At 27.2% G+C, this 18,875-nt stretch overlaps 1 protein-coding gene across 6 annotated transcripts; it reads left to right on the top strand.

Annotated features, from left to right (window-relative positions):
- Positions 1-5,807: 5,807 nt before the first annotated feature.
- LOC136085856 (uncharacterized) lies at positions 5,808-13,316 on the top strand. 6 transcript variants are annotated; one of them, XM_065807554.1, is made up of 12 exons: positions 5,810-5,976; positions 6,062-6,585; positions 8,219-8,267; positions 8,510-8,596; positions 10,187-10,308; positions 10,931-11,076; positions 11,280-11,367; positions 11,460-11,651; positions 11,731-11,913; positions 12,354-12,519; positions 12,594-12,673; positions 13,055-13,316. In XM_065807554.1, the coding sequence occupies exons 5-10, from the start codon at positions 10,231-10,233 to the stop codon at positions 12,477-12,479; spliced, it is 813 nt and encodes a 270-aa protein (XP_065663626.1). In that variant the 5' UTR covers positions 5,810-5,976; positions 6,062-6,585; positions 8,219-8,267; positions 8,510-8,596; positions 10,187-10,230; the 3' UTR covers positions 12,480-12,519; positions 12,594-12,673; positions 13,055-13,316. The 6 variants fall into 6 exon arrangements, with proteins under 6 accessions (XP_065663629.1, XP_065663626.1, XP_065663628.1 ...); XM_065807557.1 differs by having other exon boundaries at positions 5,808-6,585; positions 12,354-12,497; XM_065807556.1 differs by lacking the exon at positions 6,062-6,585.
- Positions 13,317-18,875: the final 5,559 nt, after the last annotated feature.

The raw sequence follows: 18,875 nt of genomic DNA, 5'->3' as shown, positions 1-18,875 counted from the left end.
ATATTTGTTTAAAATATTTAATAATTATATATAAGTGTTATTTGTTGTCTTAAACTTAAAAGTTCTTTTTTCTTGATAAGAAAGTAAACATAATATTATATATTTATAAATCTTTTTTATAACTTTTTTTAATACTTTAATTGTTATAGAATTGTCAATAGAATATATCATTGATTAGAACCACATCCATTATGTTTGCCATTACATTACTAAATGTTATTACTAATATGTTGCTATAAACCATTATATTGCTATATGTTACTTTTTGATAAACATGCAAAAAATATTTTTTATTTATTAATTATATTTTATGTTACAGATTTCCAAAAGATTTATTGTTACAAAATAAATGGATTTCTGCCATGCGTAGAGAAAACTTTATTCCAACAAAATGTTCAAAAATTTGTTCTAAGCATTTTACACCAGATTCATATGTTGTTAGTGGTTGGAGTTCAAAAAAGCAACTTAAAAAGGAAGCTATACCAAGTGTTTTTAATTTTCCAAGTAGTTTGGTGAAGAAAATTAAACCTAGAAAACCTCCAGCTAAAAGAAAAATCACAAGTGAGAGTGAAATTAATATTAAAACAATAAAAGATGATACTTCATCTGAAACTACACTGGAAACAGCCTCCTTAGACAGAGCTAAAAGACAGAGCTGCAATACCTTTAGGAATTTAAAAACAGCCTTAGAACCTCCTCTAAAAAGGAGAAAATGTTACCTGAACGATTTAAAAAAACACCATTCTTTTAATATAGTATTGAAATTAATTTCAAAGCAAGAAAAAAAAATTAAAATTTTGCAGCAACGAAATCGGCGACTTCACAAAAGAGTATCTAACTTACAATCTTTACTTAAACATTTGAAGGAAATGCAAATGATTGACGAAGAATCCTCCCTTAAGCTTTCTGTAAGTGATATTTACTAAAAATATAAAGTAATAATCTATGTGAACTTTCCATTCAAAATTTTAATTAGGTATAGGTAATAATTTCTTAGACATTTTAAAATTATTTAATTTTTTGTAGGACACAATGCCTGCTTCTACAAAAACCGTTTTTAAACAATTACTAAAATCCAAATGCACTAAAGAATATCCAATGGAGTTAAAAAGCTTTGCTCTTACCCTAAATTTTTATTCTCCTAGAGCTTATTCATATGTCAGAAAAACATTTACTAAAATGCTTCCTCATCCAAGAACACTTCAAAAATGGTATCAAAAAGTCACATGCGAACCTGGATTTCAATCTGAATCAATTAAGGTCTTAAAACTGAAAGTAGCAGAACTAAAAGAAAAAGGAAAATCATGTATCTGCTCATTAATGATTGATGAAATGGCAATTCATAAAAAAATAGAATGGGATGGTGACAAGTTTTCAGGGTAGGTTGTGTTAATACAGTTAAGTACAATTATATATGTACACAATAGTGGAAAGTTTGTGTTTGTTTAATCAAAAAAAATTTAACTATAATTTTAGGTATGTTGATATTGGTTCTGAACTTCAAAGCGATTCTGAAGTTGAAGCAAAAGAAGCAATTGTGTTTTTAATTAATAGCTTAAACAATGCGTGGAAGCTACCAATAGGCTACTTTTTAATTAATGGAATCTCAGGAGTTCAAAAAAGTAACTTAGTAAAAATGTGTTTAAAAATATTAGAAGAAGCTGGCGTTACTATAACAAGTTTAACTTTTAATGGTGCTTTGGCAAATGTTAGTATGGCTAATCATCTCGGAGCTGATTTATCAGTTAACTCTACTTGTACATACTTTCCACATCCAGTTACAAAAAAACCAATTTTTATTTTCATGGATCCTCCGCACATGTTAAAACTTATAAGAAATACATTAGGTTTGCACAAAATAATGTTTGATAGTAATAATGAACCAATAAAATGGGATTTTATTGAAAAATTAGTAACTATTCAAGAAAAGGAAGGCCTTCATTTAGCGACAAAAATTACAAAGAGACATATAAATTGGTTTCAAGAAAAAACGAAAGTCAAGCTAGCTGCACAGACATTCAGTCAAAAAGTTGCAAATGCAATAGAATATTTACGAGAAAGTCAGCACTTGAAGGATTTTGAAGACAGCAAAGCAACAGAAAGATTCATTATTGCTATTAATAACATTTTTGACATCTTAAATAGCAGATTTGTTAGCAAAGAATTTCAAGTCTAGTTTACAACACTATAATAAAGAAACTATTTTCAAAAAAATAAAAGAATCAATAGAGTATTTAATAACACTTAAATGTGCTAAAAATGGAGAACCTCTGCATTTAAGTCAAAGTAAAACTGGTTTTATTGGGATGATTGTAAGCCTGAAATCATATATGGGAATATGGAATTATTATGTTCAAAATGGTAATTATAGTCTTAGGTATATTTCAGCTTATAAACTATCTCAAGACCATTTGGAAGTTTTTTTCAGTGCTTTAAGAAGCCATGGAGGATATAATAATAATCCCACAGCAAAACAGTTTCAAGCTGCCTACAAAAAATTGTTGATTCATACAAGTGTTTCAGGTTCTTCTCAGGCAAATTGTATTGAACAGGCACCATCAATAATTTTAGCAATGAGTTCTTCAAAAAATATTAGAATGAAAACAATTGATCATCAGCTTATTGAAGATTTTGATAAAGAAAAAATGTGTGATGACCATGAGTATGCTGTAAATAGTTTAAGTTATTCAAGAAGTTTATCATTATATGTTAGTGATGTTGTGGAATATATTGCTGGATTTGTTGTAAAAAAAATTAAAAAAGTTTTAGATTGTGACATTTGCTTAACCTTAATTCAATCACAAATCCCAACTTCAACATTAATTAAAAAAAAGAATTACAGTGACATTAAACTATGCTTGGTTCAACCCTCCAAAGATGTTATTCACATATGTAAAGTTGCAGAAAGCGAAATCAGAATTTTTAAGGAAGAAAAGAGGTTGTTTCAAAAACATTTAATAACAAAGTTAATTATTAATGTTCTAATCAGTGTTCGTAGCTCTATTTTTATTGAAAATAGAGAACATATGTTTGATAATGATGTTCAATCTAATCATTTGGTTAATTTAGTCAAAATGATAAGCTTTTATTATTGTAACGTTAGATTATACCACCAAGGAGATAATTTGAATAAAGATTGTAAGAAACTTCGAAGTAAATTAACTAAAAGTATTTTATTTTGTGGTCAATAAATATATATATATGAAACTTTTTTATATTTTTACTGTCTATTCAAATCGAGTGTTTTTAATTGAGTAAAAAATTTTTAAAAAAACATAGTAATAAATGTTTTTATTCTTTAAAAGAAAGTATTCAAAATATTTTTAATATTTTTTTTTAATGGAAAAAAATTTCCTAAATATTTTGAACTAAAATCCTACATAAACAAAATCCTATTTTATACTAAAATCCTACATTATTTGCGTTTTTGCCACAAAGTGACGTATATGCGCAAAAAGTTTGGCTTCAATTAATTTCAAAAAGCCGCGTCTATAGTTTTTAATGGTCTAAGCATTTCTGTCATTTCTTCGTTTGTTATAGAATTGCAGAAGAGTTCTGTATCCTATATTTAATTTTACTCTAAGACAAGTCGTTCGATTATTTTATTAAACTAATGGCATCGAATATCTTTTTACCTGTAAGTATTTTTAGTTTTATATAAATTATATCTCTATCGTTTTCATTTTCAAAATTATTGCTTAGCAATATATCATAATATGCTTTCAACGTTTCAAAAAAAAAAATCTGAAAGAAATTAAACTATTTTAATGTTTGACGATTTAGCAAACATATATATAAATATATGTATACATATATACACAACATATATGCACATAGATACTTTTTGGAAAGAAGAAAAGCTAATCTTGATTTTTTAAAGACTTTTATTACGGTTACTAAAGTTTTTTATGTGATATTTTGCTCTTGAATATTAGGTTGATGTTCTCTCATGACATTGTGGTCGAAGAAATGTAGAATCCGCTTTTTGTATTATTAAAATAGTTTTTTTCATGCATTTTCTATGCACATGCCAAATTTCAATAAAAAATAATTATAAGCAATTAGTTTAATCAGTGTTATACCAAGTATACCACTTTTTTAAGGTAGCCCTTGGAAAACGGTTTTTTGAGGTGGTTCTTTTTAGAAACATATATAAACCTTGACAACTTTTGAAAAGAAGAAAGGTTTGGCTTGATTTTTATATAACTATTGTGTATCGCTACCATACTTTTTAATGTAGTATTTTGCTGAGAATTTTGCATGAAAATTTGGTTGATGTTGTCACAGATTTGTAGTCGAAAAAATGTAGAGTCCGCTTTTTTTATTATTAAAATAGTTTGCTTTATGCATTTTCTATGAACATACCAAATTTCAACGAAAAATAATTATAAGCAATTACTCTAATTAGTGTTGGACTTTAGGTACCTATTTTCAGTTTAATCTGTTGGTTTTTTTTCAAGGCAAGCGAAATGCGGGTTGGGCCGAAATCCGGATAAGGGGGCGATTCAAATGAAAATCTAATTTTGAATTATTTTGATTTATATTATTAGATTTAATTTAATATGAACAATATTAACAAAAATGTTCTTGCTGCACTAACAGATAGTAAGTTCAATTTTTTTTATTCATAATAATAGTATTAATGACTATTTTCAAATCCATAAATAATGATTAATGTGAAACCTTAATTAATTTTTATTTAACATATAAAAAAAGATTAATGTTTCAGTAGCAAAAGTTTTAATATTTTAAAAACACTAACATTTAATATTTTAAAAACACTAAGAAGTTTTTTGTTAAGATTAAACTAATGAAGTATGTAATATACTTATTTATATGTGGTTTATTATAAAACATATCATTGTTATTGTCTTTTATAATGTATGGATTATATACTTCTTTATGATAAAATTTATCTGTGATAAAGTTTATCTGTGATGAGATTTATCTGTGACTTCTTTATGATAAAGTTTATCTGTGTATTAGTGTTTAAATCATTATACAAGCATGTCTAATATTTATTTCTTGTTTAGATCCTACCCAGCTTTTTGCAGATTTTTTTAAGTATTTTTTTAAGTATTAGATTTTTTTAAGTATTAAGATTTTTTTAAGTATTAAGATTTCGTAAGTATAAGATTTTTTTAAGTATTAAGATTTCATAAGTATAAGTCACATAAATTTTGGGTTTATTTATTACAAAAATATTTACATAATCACAAAGAGAAAATAGTAAACAATAAGTAAATGTTAATAAACATTTATAATATCTTCCTATATATATAGGAAGAAACACTTAAAAAACACAAGGTAATGTTTTTTACTTATTGTATACTATCTTTATCTGTGTTTGTTGTTTGTTAATAAGTTTGTTAATAAGTTTGTTTTTAAGTTTGTTGTTTGTTAATAAGTTTATAACCATGTTGCTTATAAATATATTATCTTTATATTTTTTATAGTTATATTTTCATTGTTTATTTTCATTTTGTTAGTATAGTTGTTGCACCTTAATTTTAATTAATTTCAAATGATATTGTTAATTAATTTCAATATCATATATGATATTGTGTACAATTTTTAATTTAATTTTATTTGAATCTACACAGCCTACCACTGGTAAGATTGTATAACTTTGTATATGTTAATGACCAATTTCAAAGTCATTATTTGCAATATCTATTTTTTATTACAAATTTTGAATTTTAGTTACATCTTCGTCTTCACCAAATGGTAAGTTTAACCAATTATTACATTTTAATATGTGTGTATATATTATAGAGGACTACAATATAAATTTTTTATTAAATAATTTTTAACCTTTACATTCTTTACAAGTTCCTTCTACATCTGCTATAAGTGGTATGTTTACAAATTTTCACTTTTAAATATGTTTATATATATATCTTGGCAATTAAAGTATTTATTTTTAATTACAACTTTGATAACCTTTAGTTACATCTTCAGCAGCTACAACGACTAGTAAGTTGATAAACTATTATTTGCAAACATGTACACACCTTTCTTATCAATTGCAAATTTTTATAAAAACTTTTTTTATCTTTAGTTACATGTGCACAGTCTTCTGCTGGTAAATTTATGATTTAGAAATGTTTCTGAATGATTATTGAATTTATGTTTCTACTTATTTACACTATTTAATGCATTAGTATTGTGTTATCCCTCAAAGTGCAGTAGTATGAAGTTATTACTATAATTAACATTTTTAAGCTATCATTGATTAATACGTTGGTCATATTATTTATTCAGCCTATCACTTTCACAATTAATTGTTTTATTTTAAATTTTACATAATGCTATTAAGGACTAATCTATTTATGAATCATTGTCATTTAGAGCTAACGTATCAACAGTATCTTTTATATAGGTCCCAGCATCCTGGACCTACTAGCAATGAGTCTTTCAAACGATGGGTCAACTTAGGAGGAAAGGACAATGAATCCTTTAAATGGCCCTATCATCCTCCTAACAAGGGTGCTGGGAGCCACAGCAGAAGGGGATATGGTAGAGGTCGTGGCAGCAGAGGAAGCAGACAGAGAAGATGGAATGGTGGTAGCCTTGTGGTCCATGGTGATTATTACAGTTATTAGACACCACCATTCCTTTTCTTTATAAAATACATATTTCATATCAGCAAGTTTGTTTTCCATTTTTTACCAATTTTTACAATTATTAGCATTTCTATTATTTTTTTTCAAATTTTTACGCAAAAAAATTTAAAAGCAAAACATTGTAATAGGCCTAATAAAATACTTTTTAACATTTCAAAAGTTGTAGTATAAAAACTTGTAAATTTTAAACTATAGATAGATGTAGACTTTTCAATAGAATTAGGTTTTTTTAGGACTTTGTAGGCCACGTTAAATGCAATGTTAAATTTATTTGTAATATTTCAAATCTTGATAAATTTGAAGGGTATTTTGCATACTTATTTACTATTCTTGCTTTAGTTTATTTAAACTGTTTGTTTGACTTTATTAATAGTTATTTGATTTTAAATTAGTTTACTTTATGTTTATACAGTTATACAGTTATACAGTTCCTAAAAATTATATTTGCATTATTGAGGTTGAAATACTAGTTTCTTGTAACCATTACTTGTTTATAGAAGGTATATATGAGATTTTTAAATTATTTGAGATTTTTTAGGTTTATATAATTTCGTTATTTTTTTACATTGTTTATAATGTTATTAATTTTTAATAAATTGTTATATATTATTTGTTTATTATATATTTATTTGTTTGTTTAGGCAAATTTAGCTGAAACTATAATTATAGTTATATACTTATAATTATAGTTATAACAAAATAATTTTAAAACAAGATAATCATTAAAAGTTAAAACATATCAGAAAATTAATAAAACCAAGTAATAAAACTATATATATATATATATATATATATATATATATATATATATATATATATATATATATATATATATATATATATATATATATATATATATTATATATATATATATATATATATATATATATATATATATTTAATTATATATAAAATATAATAAATATTTTATATAATATAAAATAATTTATAATTTAAAATATTTTTGTTTTTTATATATTTTAAAATTACCAACAGAGTACCGCAAGTTTTTTAGCTTGCAAATATGGTACTGCAAGTTTTGTAGCTTGCAAAAAGAGTACCGCAAGTTTTGTAGCTTGCAAATGTGGTACAGCAAGTTTTGTAGCTTGCAAAAAGAGTACCGCAAGTTTTGTAGCTTGCAAATATGGTACAGCAAGTTTTGTAGCTTGCAAAAAGAGTACCGCAAGTTTTGTAGCTTGCAAATGTGGTACAGCAAGTTTTGTAGCTTGCAAAAAGAGTACCGCAAGTTTTGTAGCTTGCAAATATGGTACAGCAAGTTTTGTAGCTTGCAAAAAGAGTACTGCAAAATTTTTTGCTTGCAAATATGGTACAGCAAGTTTTGTAGCTTGCAAAAAGAGTACTGCAAGCTACAAAACTTGCTGTATAATATTTTTGATAGACGGCTCTGGCTTACCTTCACGTGGTGTCTATTGTTAAAAATGATTTATTTAGTTTCTATATTGAAATTTTAAATAATATCATTTACTAAAAGCCAAGACATAAATTTATTATATTTTGTACATTAAAAATTTATATTTTGTACTTTAAAAATATTATTTTTAAAATTAGTTTTATCTTTGGTTTATTTTTAGGGTGGATACTCCAACTTTCATCTTGTAATGTGGTAAAGATTGTAATGTGGTAAAGATTTGTAAAGTTATGTCTCTCTTTTTAAATAAACACAATTTAAAAACATTTAAAAAATTTTTATTGACATTTTTTTCAAGTTTATATAAGAAGGGAGGGGTGGGGTGGGGTGGGGGGCATGGCACACGCCCCTTCCCTAACTAACATATTAAAATAATTTAAATACTTATTTCTCTTTTTCCACCAAACTCAATTTATAGCCGTTTTTCAAATAATTAAAAAAACTTTTTTTTTAGGTTGAAGACTGGGGAGGAAGGGGCGTCGGACATGGCACATGTCCCGCCCCTAATGTCAATTTATACACCACTTGCATATGCTGTAAAGTAAGAAAATATAAGTTAAACTTTTTTAACACAAAATATATTCAGTGTTTTTTAGGTTAAAGTATTTATAAGAATGTTACATTTCACTTGGCGGGTGTTAAAACGTAACAAAGACATCCACCCTTTAATCTAAAATAGACCTCTAATATTTGAAAATGGAATGGAAGCAAATTATAACAACTTTTTGTGTTTAAAGATAACATATTTTATCAGGAAAACACTCTTTGCGTGTGAAAAACTTGTATTTTTTTAAAGGTATGATGGTGTTCCGGTACCCCCTCTGGCCCTCTAGACACCCTTTTTATCTAGAGAATTATATGAAATTGTAGCCTACTCTTACATCTATCTATTGATACCAAGATATAGGCTTTTGGATAAGATTTGACAAAGTTATAACAATTTAAGTGAAAAAAAAAAATTTTTGGAACCAGTTTCTTCAATAAATCCATATATCGAAAATTTGCTACTAAAAACGTCATAACTTTTTTTTAAATTGCTCGTTTTTAATAATTTTTTTCACCTTTAAAATACTGTAATGAAGGGCTTTCTAATGAAATATAACATTCTAGGATATGCTCAATCTAAAAAAATTAGTCCACGTACCTATATATATGTATATTTATATATATGTTGATTATTATCTAGCTGATTAAAATGCTATTAAGAGAAACACTTTTCTTACAAGTATATTATGTTAGGAAAATTTGTTTCAGAACTACTTGAAACAGAATTTAGAAACTTAAGAATCTTTAGACAAATTTTTTAGATGTTCTTTGTAGCCAAAAACGTCTCTTGTTTACTTTAATATGTATTTTGAAATTATGATTTGCTTAACGAATATGAAATTTAGACCAGTATTTTATTTTTTTAAACTTAGGTCAATATCCAAAATCTTTTGAAATTTGGTGGATTAAAAAGTATATATAATAGAACTTACACATAACTTTTTGCTTTATCAAAACACTCAAATGTGGAAACTGACAAATGTTTCAGTGAATCATTGTTCCTACCAAACTGGTGACTTTATTGTTTTTAACATTCTAGATGATGGTACTCCTATTTTTATGTCACTCAAGTATATCCTTAAAATTAATGGTTTATGGTTCTTGTGTGGTAAACTGTGTTCTTGTGAAAATTTTCTTTTTTATTCACATGCTTATAATTTGATTGAAATATCGTCTTGGGTTGTTATTCTTTCTGGACAAGAAGTATCGCATGAACCCTTGGATGGATACTTAATGTCTGATGGACAACTTTTAGTTACTTTACATAGTTTAGCAATAAAATAATAAATATACATTAAAAGTGTTTTATCTGATTTTCATATAGTATAAATTGGTTTATACAAGATTTGGTACAATATAACACAATATAATGCAATATAAACACGTGCTAATTCTTGATCTATTTTATGATAAAATATAGCATAGCAGAAATATAAAAAATGTACCTTGATACATCCTTGGTGATGTTAAACATATTTAATGTTAAACATTTATTCATATTTTTCAAACCTTTCATTTCAATTTGAACATGGTGAACATTCATTCAATAAGGTTTTTTTTATTATATTATAAAATTGTTATACAGGAGAAGATATTGATGGTTTGGTTATCAACGATATAGACGATTTCATGTTAAAGGAACTTATTCCTCCAATTAAAGACAGAATCGTTTTTAAGAAAGAATTAGCATCAAAGAACGTTATATGTGTACAATCTTCATCACCTAGATTTAACTCTTGTAATGTAAGTTTTACAATGTCACCTGTTTGTGACATTGATGAGGCACCAACCATTTCTAAACCTTAGTAAGTTATGTTTATTTGTAAACATTTTTAACTTTGTTTATTTTCCCTTAAATGTTATCTTATTGAAAATGTTATATTATTAAACAAAAAAATTATTAAATTGAGCCAAGATTTTGTGTGTGCACACACAGGTTGTATAACATAAAAAGTTTGTGCATAATTGAAGACTTTAGTGCCAAAAGTACTAAAGTCACAAAAAAAAAGTTTAGAGAAAACATATTGTAATCGTTTTTTTGGATACTCTTTTTGTTTTTAAAATTTAAATTTATGAACAAAATCAATAAATAAAAATCAGTAAATATAATATTTAAATAACTAATAAATGAATCATAATTTAATTAAATTTTTATCAATTTTCAAAAAAAAAAAAAGAACATATAACAATATTGATTGAAATATATTTTCTTTCAACTTTTTTTGTGTGACTTATTTTTGTAGCTTATTTTGTGTGACTTCTTTCAACTTTTTTTGTGTGACTTTTAGCACTAAGGTCTTCAATTTAATGTCTTAAACTTTATTTTTAGTTTCTGTCAGATAAACTAAAATTGCCCCCTCTTCCCCTTGTTGCTGTGGAAAGAAAAGAAATTAACTTTAGTCTTCCAAAAAGATCAAAACTAAAGGAGTACATTATGGATTTTCTTTTTGATATCATGAAGCAACAGTATGGGTTGTAAGTATTTTGATTACTGTTTAAATTATAAGTTAAAATAGTATAATTTTCAAATTTTTGAAAGTAAGCATTATTTATCATCAGTATCAGAGTTGGTGAAGTGTTGCTATTTTATATTTCTTAACATATAACTATCTCTTTAATAATAATAAAAATTGAAATGAAATATTTTATTGCTTTTCACCAAAGTGAATACTTTATAGATTTCCAAGTACAAGTAACTTTTATGAAATAGCAAATGAGCTTTTCCAAAGGTATCCTTCACTAAAACCTCGTCACTCCAATGGCTCTGTGAGTATTTAACTGTATAATTAAAACTAATACTATCAATGATGTTACAAAATTATATAGCTAAAGAACTTTTTCTTTTATTCTTTTGTCAGGAACTTCTTGTGCATTTGTTGAAGGCAAAATTTAAGCGAGCTAGACGCCCCCTTCTAAATGATGAGCAAGTTCCACAGTTTAAGATAAAGTACTCTAGAATTAATTCTGGTCGTAAGCGTAACTCTGATTTGCTGAATGAGTCTACTAATCTGTACTCAGCAAAACGTCACTGCCATCATTCAAGTGATAAGGTAAGCATAATTTCGCTGCATATATAATACATGTTTATGTGAAAAAATTACTTACCATATTTTAATTATTATATTATAGAATGTGGACAATGGTATAACTCAAGATGTTATAAAAAGCATGGTTGATGAGTGTCAAAGACTGCGACCTGAGTTTTTGGCTCACCAGATTGTCTTGTCAATTGAGGCATTAAAGTATACATGCCAAAATGAAAGAACTTTGGATGTCCTTAATAAATTCCCAGCACTTTACTATGAAAAAGTTGTAAGTGGTTTAATATTTATTTTATATCTATATTGCTCTGTTAATATTGTCTTAAAACCGCAATGTTCATGATATAAGCAATAATTATCCCATTTAACGCAAATCCTGAAATAGCAAATTTCATTTGTTATATTACTTTTATAAAGAAATATCCTTTAAATAAACAAATCATATATAAAATACATAACAAAATTAAAATTATAATAAAACTAAATAAGACTATTAGTTGGATTTTTTTTTCTTTCTTGGCGTGGGAAAATCAAGATTAATATTTCTGTGTTAATTCAATTTTTTTTAGTCTGTGCTATTATTTATACTGCTCTGGGGTACCGCTTCCCAAATTTTGTCTAGAATTGCCCCTGCAATGTTAGGGTGGGAGTAAAAAAATTTTTTCTTTATTTAGCGGCTTTGTGATGTCATTTTCTTTGTTTTATTTTTAGCTTTTTGCAGCAGCAAGAGCTATTACAAATAAAGATATTGATAATAACTGGTTGTTATTATTGGGTAGAATGAAAGAGGGAATAAAAAAGTTGATAGATTTAAAAAAACCTTTGTTAGCTAGATGAAAAACATTGTGCAATGAGGTACTGGATGAGATTAGTGATGGTAATAATTGTTAATTTAATATTAAAATTATTTAATTGTTGTTCGAATTTTGTAAATTATTTTTCTATTTTTAGCAACAATGAAAAACCTTCATGCATTAATTCTTCCAAGCATTTTTTGTGACGAAGAAACACTTTTATTCACTATGACGCTAGTAAGTTTTGTTAATCAGTATATTCATTTAAATGAATGTATGTCATTATCATCTAAATCGTTTTAATATTTATTTATTTGAATAAAATTTGATAGAAAAAATTCAGTTCACTTTTTATGATTTAAAAACTCAAACAATTAAAGTCAACTTTTTTATTTCATATACATTTTAATATTTTTAACATTTTTTTTATTCTAATTATTTGCATATATATATATATATATATATATATATATATATATATATATATATATATATATATATATATATATATATATATATATGTATGTATGTATGTATATATATATGTGTATATGTTTATAAATAAAGTTAACTAATGCAATTTTCAATATTTGTTAATACTATGCTTCTCTTTATTAGGATTCAATCTATCCTACCCCAGCTCTGAAAATCGAGGGAGATGCTATAAATCCAACACGAATAAGTCTTGTAGTTGACGGGGTGACTATAAGCAATTCTGTTCCTGATATAACTTGTGGCTTGGGTCTTGTCGTCTGTTCATATTATATTTTTGATATCGCATATCCAAAGAAACTCCAAAAAACCTTGTCTTTTCTGGAACATTACGTTTTCGAACGAAATAGTAAACTTCCTGGCAACATTCAATACATTGCTAGTTGTATGAACTTGTATTATAAATTATAAACTCAATAATATACTAATGTTATTAATTTGTTTCAAAACCTTTTTTTAAATCAAGTTATTGAACTCGCTTACAAACTTTTAGTTGTTTTTATAGATAATTTTTTTCTTTTTCAAATGATATAGTAGTATATTAATATGTTCCATAGTACATAATTATTTCTATATAGAATACGATTTATATATAACACCATTTATTTATATGATGTATATAAATACGTATCCAAAGTATATATAAATATGGTAATAAATTAAAAAGCTTTAGTTTTTGTATTAAATTGTAATCTCTGGCCGAATATTCTGCAAAACATAACTCATGAAGTTAAGTTTTGTAAAATAATCATAAATGCGAAAATTGCGTTTCGTGTTAAGCATTTTGACATAAAATATTACTTTTATCGTTATTTTTGATTATCCAGAAAACCAACTTAGTTTGATTATCTGGATATTCAAATTGGTTTTTCAGAAAACCAAAATAATTTGGTTTTCTGTAAAACCAGAATAAATTGGTTTTCTAGATATTTAAATTTGGTTCGTTTATTGGGACAAGCTGTAAAACCAAATTTGGTTTTTTAAAAAACCGATTTTCGTAAGAGTGTATAGTATATATATTTATATATATGTATATATATATATAATATATGCATATATATATATATATATAAATATATATATATATGTATATATACATATATATATATATATATATATATATATATATATATATATATATATATATATATATATATATATATATATATATATATATTAGTGATGTGCGAAATTCGAAACTTCGATTACGAATTCGAAACTGACTTTAAGTTTTGTTTCGAATCGAACTTTTTTTTTAGTTTCGAACAATTCGAATTTTCGAAGTATAGTATCTTTGTTTCGAAGCGAACCCAAAGTTAATCGAATTTTATCGTTTAAAAGTGAAAGAAAAAAGTTATACAGTTCCACAATGGCGGATAGTAACGATGGTAATTGTCGAAGTCTTGTCTAGGAATTTTTTATTAGACAAAAAACGAATGGCAATAGAATTATAGGCATTTGCAAAATAGGAACATGCAAGTTACCTGTTCAGTGTCCAACTGGAGCAACAACAGGTCTTTATGCTCACTTACGTGCTGCTCATCAGAAAGTGCATAATGAATGTGTAGCGAGAATTGAAGAGAATCGTAAAAGAAAACTTGCAAAACAAGCACTGAAAAATGAAAATAAGAAGCAAAGTAAAGTTGATGACCTTTTTAATAAGAAAGCACATTGGTCGTCAAGTCATCCAAATGCCATTGCTATAACGAATTCGGTTGGTCGCATGCTTGCTCTAGACATGTTGCCATACGACTTTGTTGAAGGCAGAGGATTCAAAAAACTGATTAAATTAATGGAACCACAATATCTGGTGCCAAGCAGAACTACGTTTTCAAGATCAGTTGTACCTGAGTTATATTGTAGTGTAAAACAGAAAATCGCTAATGAAATATATCGAGATTTTGAAGATATTCCTTCATATTCATTCACGACTGACCTGTGGACATCGAGGGCGCAAGATCCATTTATTTATTTCTGTCTGTCATATGTAAGCCTTGAGCTAAAGACATTTGCATTAGAAAACAAGCCGTTTCCAGAAGAACATACCGGCGAAAGCATTCTTGAATCTTTAGACAAGACTATTGATAATTGGGAGCTTCCTCGGACTGTTCCAATTTATGCGTTGCGTGATAATGGCAGTAATATGAAAAACGCCATGAATCTCTCACAATCATTCTATGATCTTTCTTGTTTTGATCACACTATACAATTAACCATCAATGATGCCGTGAGTGAAATTGATGGAATGCAGACTGTCCTTTCCAAAAGCCGTTGTATTGTGTCACATTATCACCATAGCTGCCAGGCTACACAGAATTTGCACAGAGAGCAGAAGCGATTAGGAAAGGTAGAACGAGAACTGATAATCAATGTTGCTACTAGGTGGAACTCGGATTACCTTATGCTGAAGAGATTATGCGAAAAAAAAGATGCTATATCTGCAGAGCTAGCAATAAGTGAAAAAATTGATAACTTGACTAATGCAGACTGGAAGCTTGTTGAAGGCTATCGCACAATTCTTGCTCCATTTAAACAAGCAAGTAGAGAATTATGTGGCAAGAACTACCCAACGTTGTCTATGAAAATTCCGGCTTTGCATGGGTTAAATCAGCAATTGCAGCAATTCATCAATGATCCTTCACATAAGGGTTGTGGTGTACTTATTGCTCAAAAATTAAAGTTAAAACTAGACCGACGATTTCCGCAATTCATATCAGCTTTGCCTGATGCAGCATGTACATTTATTGATCCACGCTACAAATCCATCTTCTTCTCTGAACAACAGCAAGCTACTGTTGTAGACAGTCTTCATCAGTACTCTAAGGAATTCCGATCTCGTGGCGGTACTGGTGTTGGTGGAGGTGGACATTGTGCCTTGAGCGATCATGACACGAACTTAATTCAAGGTACAATTCCAAAACTATTACGTTTTATGTTACGTGATTAACACAGATTAAGACTTGATGGTAATGGTAATGGCCTGCGGTTCAGATTTAACTTTCAGATTTACTGCATTGTTTAATTTAATTATTTCAGATTTACTGCATTGGTTTAATTTAATTACAGATGAATAATAAAACAATAATGCATAGGTTTTCATTTCTGTTTGCTATTTTAGTTTTACATCTATTTATATTATATAATACTTTGTAGGAACATTTGCTAGTGCTGGTGCTCCGCTCCTGCTTTTAGAAGTGCTGGTCCTGGTTCAGGTCCTGGTCGGACATCAGCTACAGCCTCCAAGCCAATAGTTTATGGGATGACTTCGACAGCATGCTTACAACAGCAATTGCAAATAGGATGCTGCCAGTTGATGATGCAGCTTCTGTGCAAGAGGAGGTCAGAATGTATATGATTGAACCTTCTATTGGAAGGAACGCCAATGTACTTGATTGGGGGAAAGTTAATCATCACCGTCTGCTGAAACTCTCAAGAATGGCGAGGGCACTATTGGCTATTCCAGCAACTTCTGTAAATTCGGAGAGATTGAACTCGACGTCTGGTAATATTGTTACAAGAAGGCAATGTAATCTACTCTCTGAGCATGTGGCTGAACTAACTTTTATTCACGAAAACTTGTAGTATAGCACATAGCAGTAGCGTACCGAAGCCAGACTGCCCTGCCAGCCACAATCAGTACAGTACACTGTAGATTAAGGTCTCGGACTTTCTGGAATTGCCTATGCATGTACTACTACGTAACATAACTGTATAGCATTTGCATTCATTATAGCATTGTACTTTTACTTGTATTGTATTATCTGTTAAACTATAACTGTAAATATAATACTAGTCCTAGTCTTTATTCTATGCATTGCATTGCAAGTACTTGACTTGATTTTTTTTAACTTGAATTATTACACATTGTAATTGTATTGTATGATACTAGTCTCATTTGATTTCATTCACTTTTATTTGACTCTAGAGTCTAGTCTGTGTTGCTTAGTATTTTGTTTACATTATAAAACTGCAACATGATTGGTTATTAAATATAAAATGTATGTTTCATTTCTGTTCTGTGTTCTGTCACACACTATAAATTATTACTATTTAAATACCAAATTTCAATATCAGTGCAGCGTACTTTCGAATCGAATCGAATTCGAACGAAAGTGGCTTAGTTTCGTTTCGAATCGTTTCGAACTTAAAATCTTAGTTTTGCACATCACTAATATTTATATATTACGTATATTTATATATTATATATATATATATATTTATTATATATTTATATATATATATATATATATATATATATATATATATATATATATATATATATATATATATATATATATATATACATTTATTTATATATATATATATATATATATATATATATATATATATATATATATATATATATATGTTTATATTATATATACATATTCATATACCCTAAGTTAATATATTATTTTATTATATATTTATACACGGTTAAATATTACTATATATACTATTAATGAGGCTTAGTGAAAAACAACTATAGTCTTCCTTTTGTGCCGGCCATGTTGATCTTTTATTCATGTACTTTGTAATTGTAAATATTCCTTAACGGCAAAATAGAAAAGAAAATATATAGAAAAAGAAAAAAATAGAAAAGAAAAAAATAGAAAAGAAAAAAAAAATAGGGTAGGTTATGGTACAATAAGCACCCTATTGCTTAAGGTGCTCATTATACCCTAATCTACTCCATACAATTTTATATAGGGCTGATTAGGTTATAATAAGCACCTTAAGTAAAAATTAAAATATTTTCAAAAAAATTATGCTGGATCCAAAATTTTTGCAAGAAACAAATTTCAGGGATCCTTACTTATAATCCCAGACCATTTGATAATATGAGCACTTTAAATTAACTCAAAAGAAAAAAAAACATTAATTAAGTTAAGAAACACCAACCTGACAATAAACTAATTTGCGGAATAAAATGATTCTATCTTATCAAAACTTATCATTAAAAAATTACAATAATACAAAAATGGAGCCAAATATATCACTGAAATTATATTTGTTAAACATAATAAAAATATGTTTCTACAAGGTACTTCCAAATACACATTCAGATTGCCCAAAAGGTTGTGCAGGAGAAATTAAGAGCCATACGATGACGTCGCAATGTGTGAAGCCAAGTTACCGAACGTTGGCTTCCATCGTACAATATTAACAGTTTTAGAAACTGCAATCTAATTAATTAATGCCGACGACGTCGGTATTAAATAATGGTGCCAAAGCTTTTCTAAAACCTTTAAACGGAAAGGTTGACTCCGCGGAACATAATTTAACTTTTATTCAGGTTTTCTAATAATTATTTTTAAGTTTTTGTTCTTTCCAACGTTTAAATTCTATGGGTTGTTTGACACTACCTCGTCCCCTCCACCCCCCTTACAAAAATGTCTGTTTTCAACTTTTAGTCGGTTTTTATAGGAACATAGTCGGATAGTCGGTATTAGACACATTACAGTTGGTAGATTTTTAGTTTTGAGGATCTTTTTATTATTTTTTTATTTTTAGAAAGCAGTCGGCAGCTTTATAAGTTTTGCCCCCTTATTTTATTCCTGATTCTAGAGTGAGTTAAAAACATGACGGCACATCCAGGATTTATTAAAATTTCAGATCAGTTGCATGATAATACATATATATCACTTGTAGTACTTTTTGTTACTTTACAGTTTTTTAATTAAAATAGTTAAATAAACAAAATGAAACTAAAATACTTTCAGCAAAATTACGCATTTATTATGCTTAGGTATACTTAGTAATGTCATGGAAGTAGTAAAGATGTATATCTATTAGTATAGATATCTATACTACTATAGATGTATATATATATACCATTTCTATGGTTATAATTTGCCTTTTTTATTGTTGTTGTTAGACAACAAAAAAAATTTGGTTACACATCTTAGACGTCCGGAAAAAATTTCTTTTCCTCAACAGCAGCAAT

This window comes from Hydra vulgaris, chromosome 10, assembly GCF_038396675.1.
Source record: "Hydra vulgaris chromosome 10, alternate assembly HydraT2T_AEP".
Taxonomy (NCBI): domain Eukaryota; kingdom Metazoa; phylum Cnidaria; class Hydrozoa; order Anthoathecata; family Hydridae; genus Hydra; species Hydra vulgaris.
This window is presented reverse-complemented; position numbering and strand designations above follow the sequence as displayed.

Bases quoted from the DNA above. Each gene is read 5' to 3' on its own strand.
- LOC136085856 (XM_065807557.1), top strand. From the start codon at position 10,231: ATGTTAAAGGAACTTATTCCTCCAATTAAAGACAGAATCGTTTTTAAG. The intron at 10,309-10,930 runs GTACAATCTTCA...CTTTATTTTTAG, and splicing joins CATCAAAGAACGTTATATGT to TTTCTGTCAGATAAACTAAA. The intron at 11,652-11,730 runs GTAAGCATAATT...ATTATATTATAG, and splicing joins GCCATCATTCAAGTGATAAG to AATGTGGACAATGGTATAAC.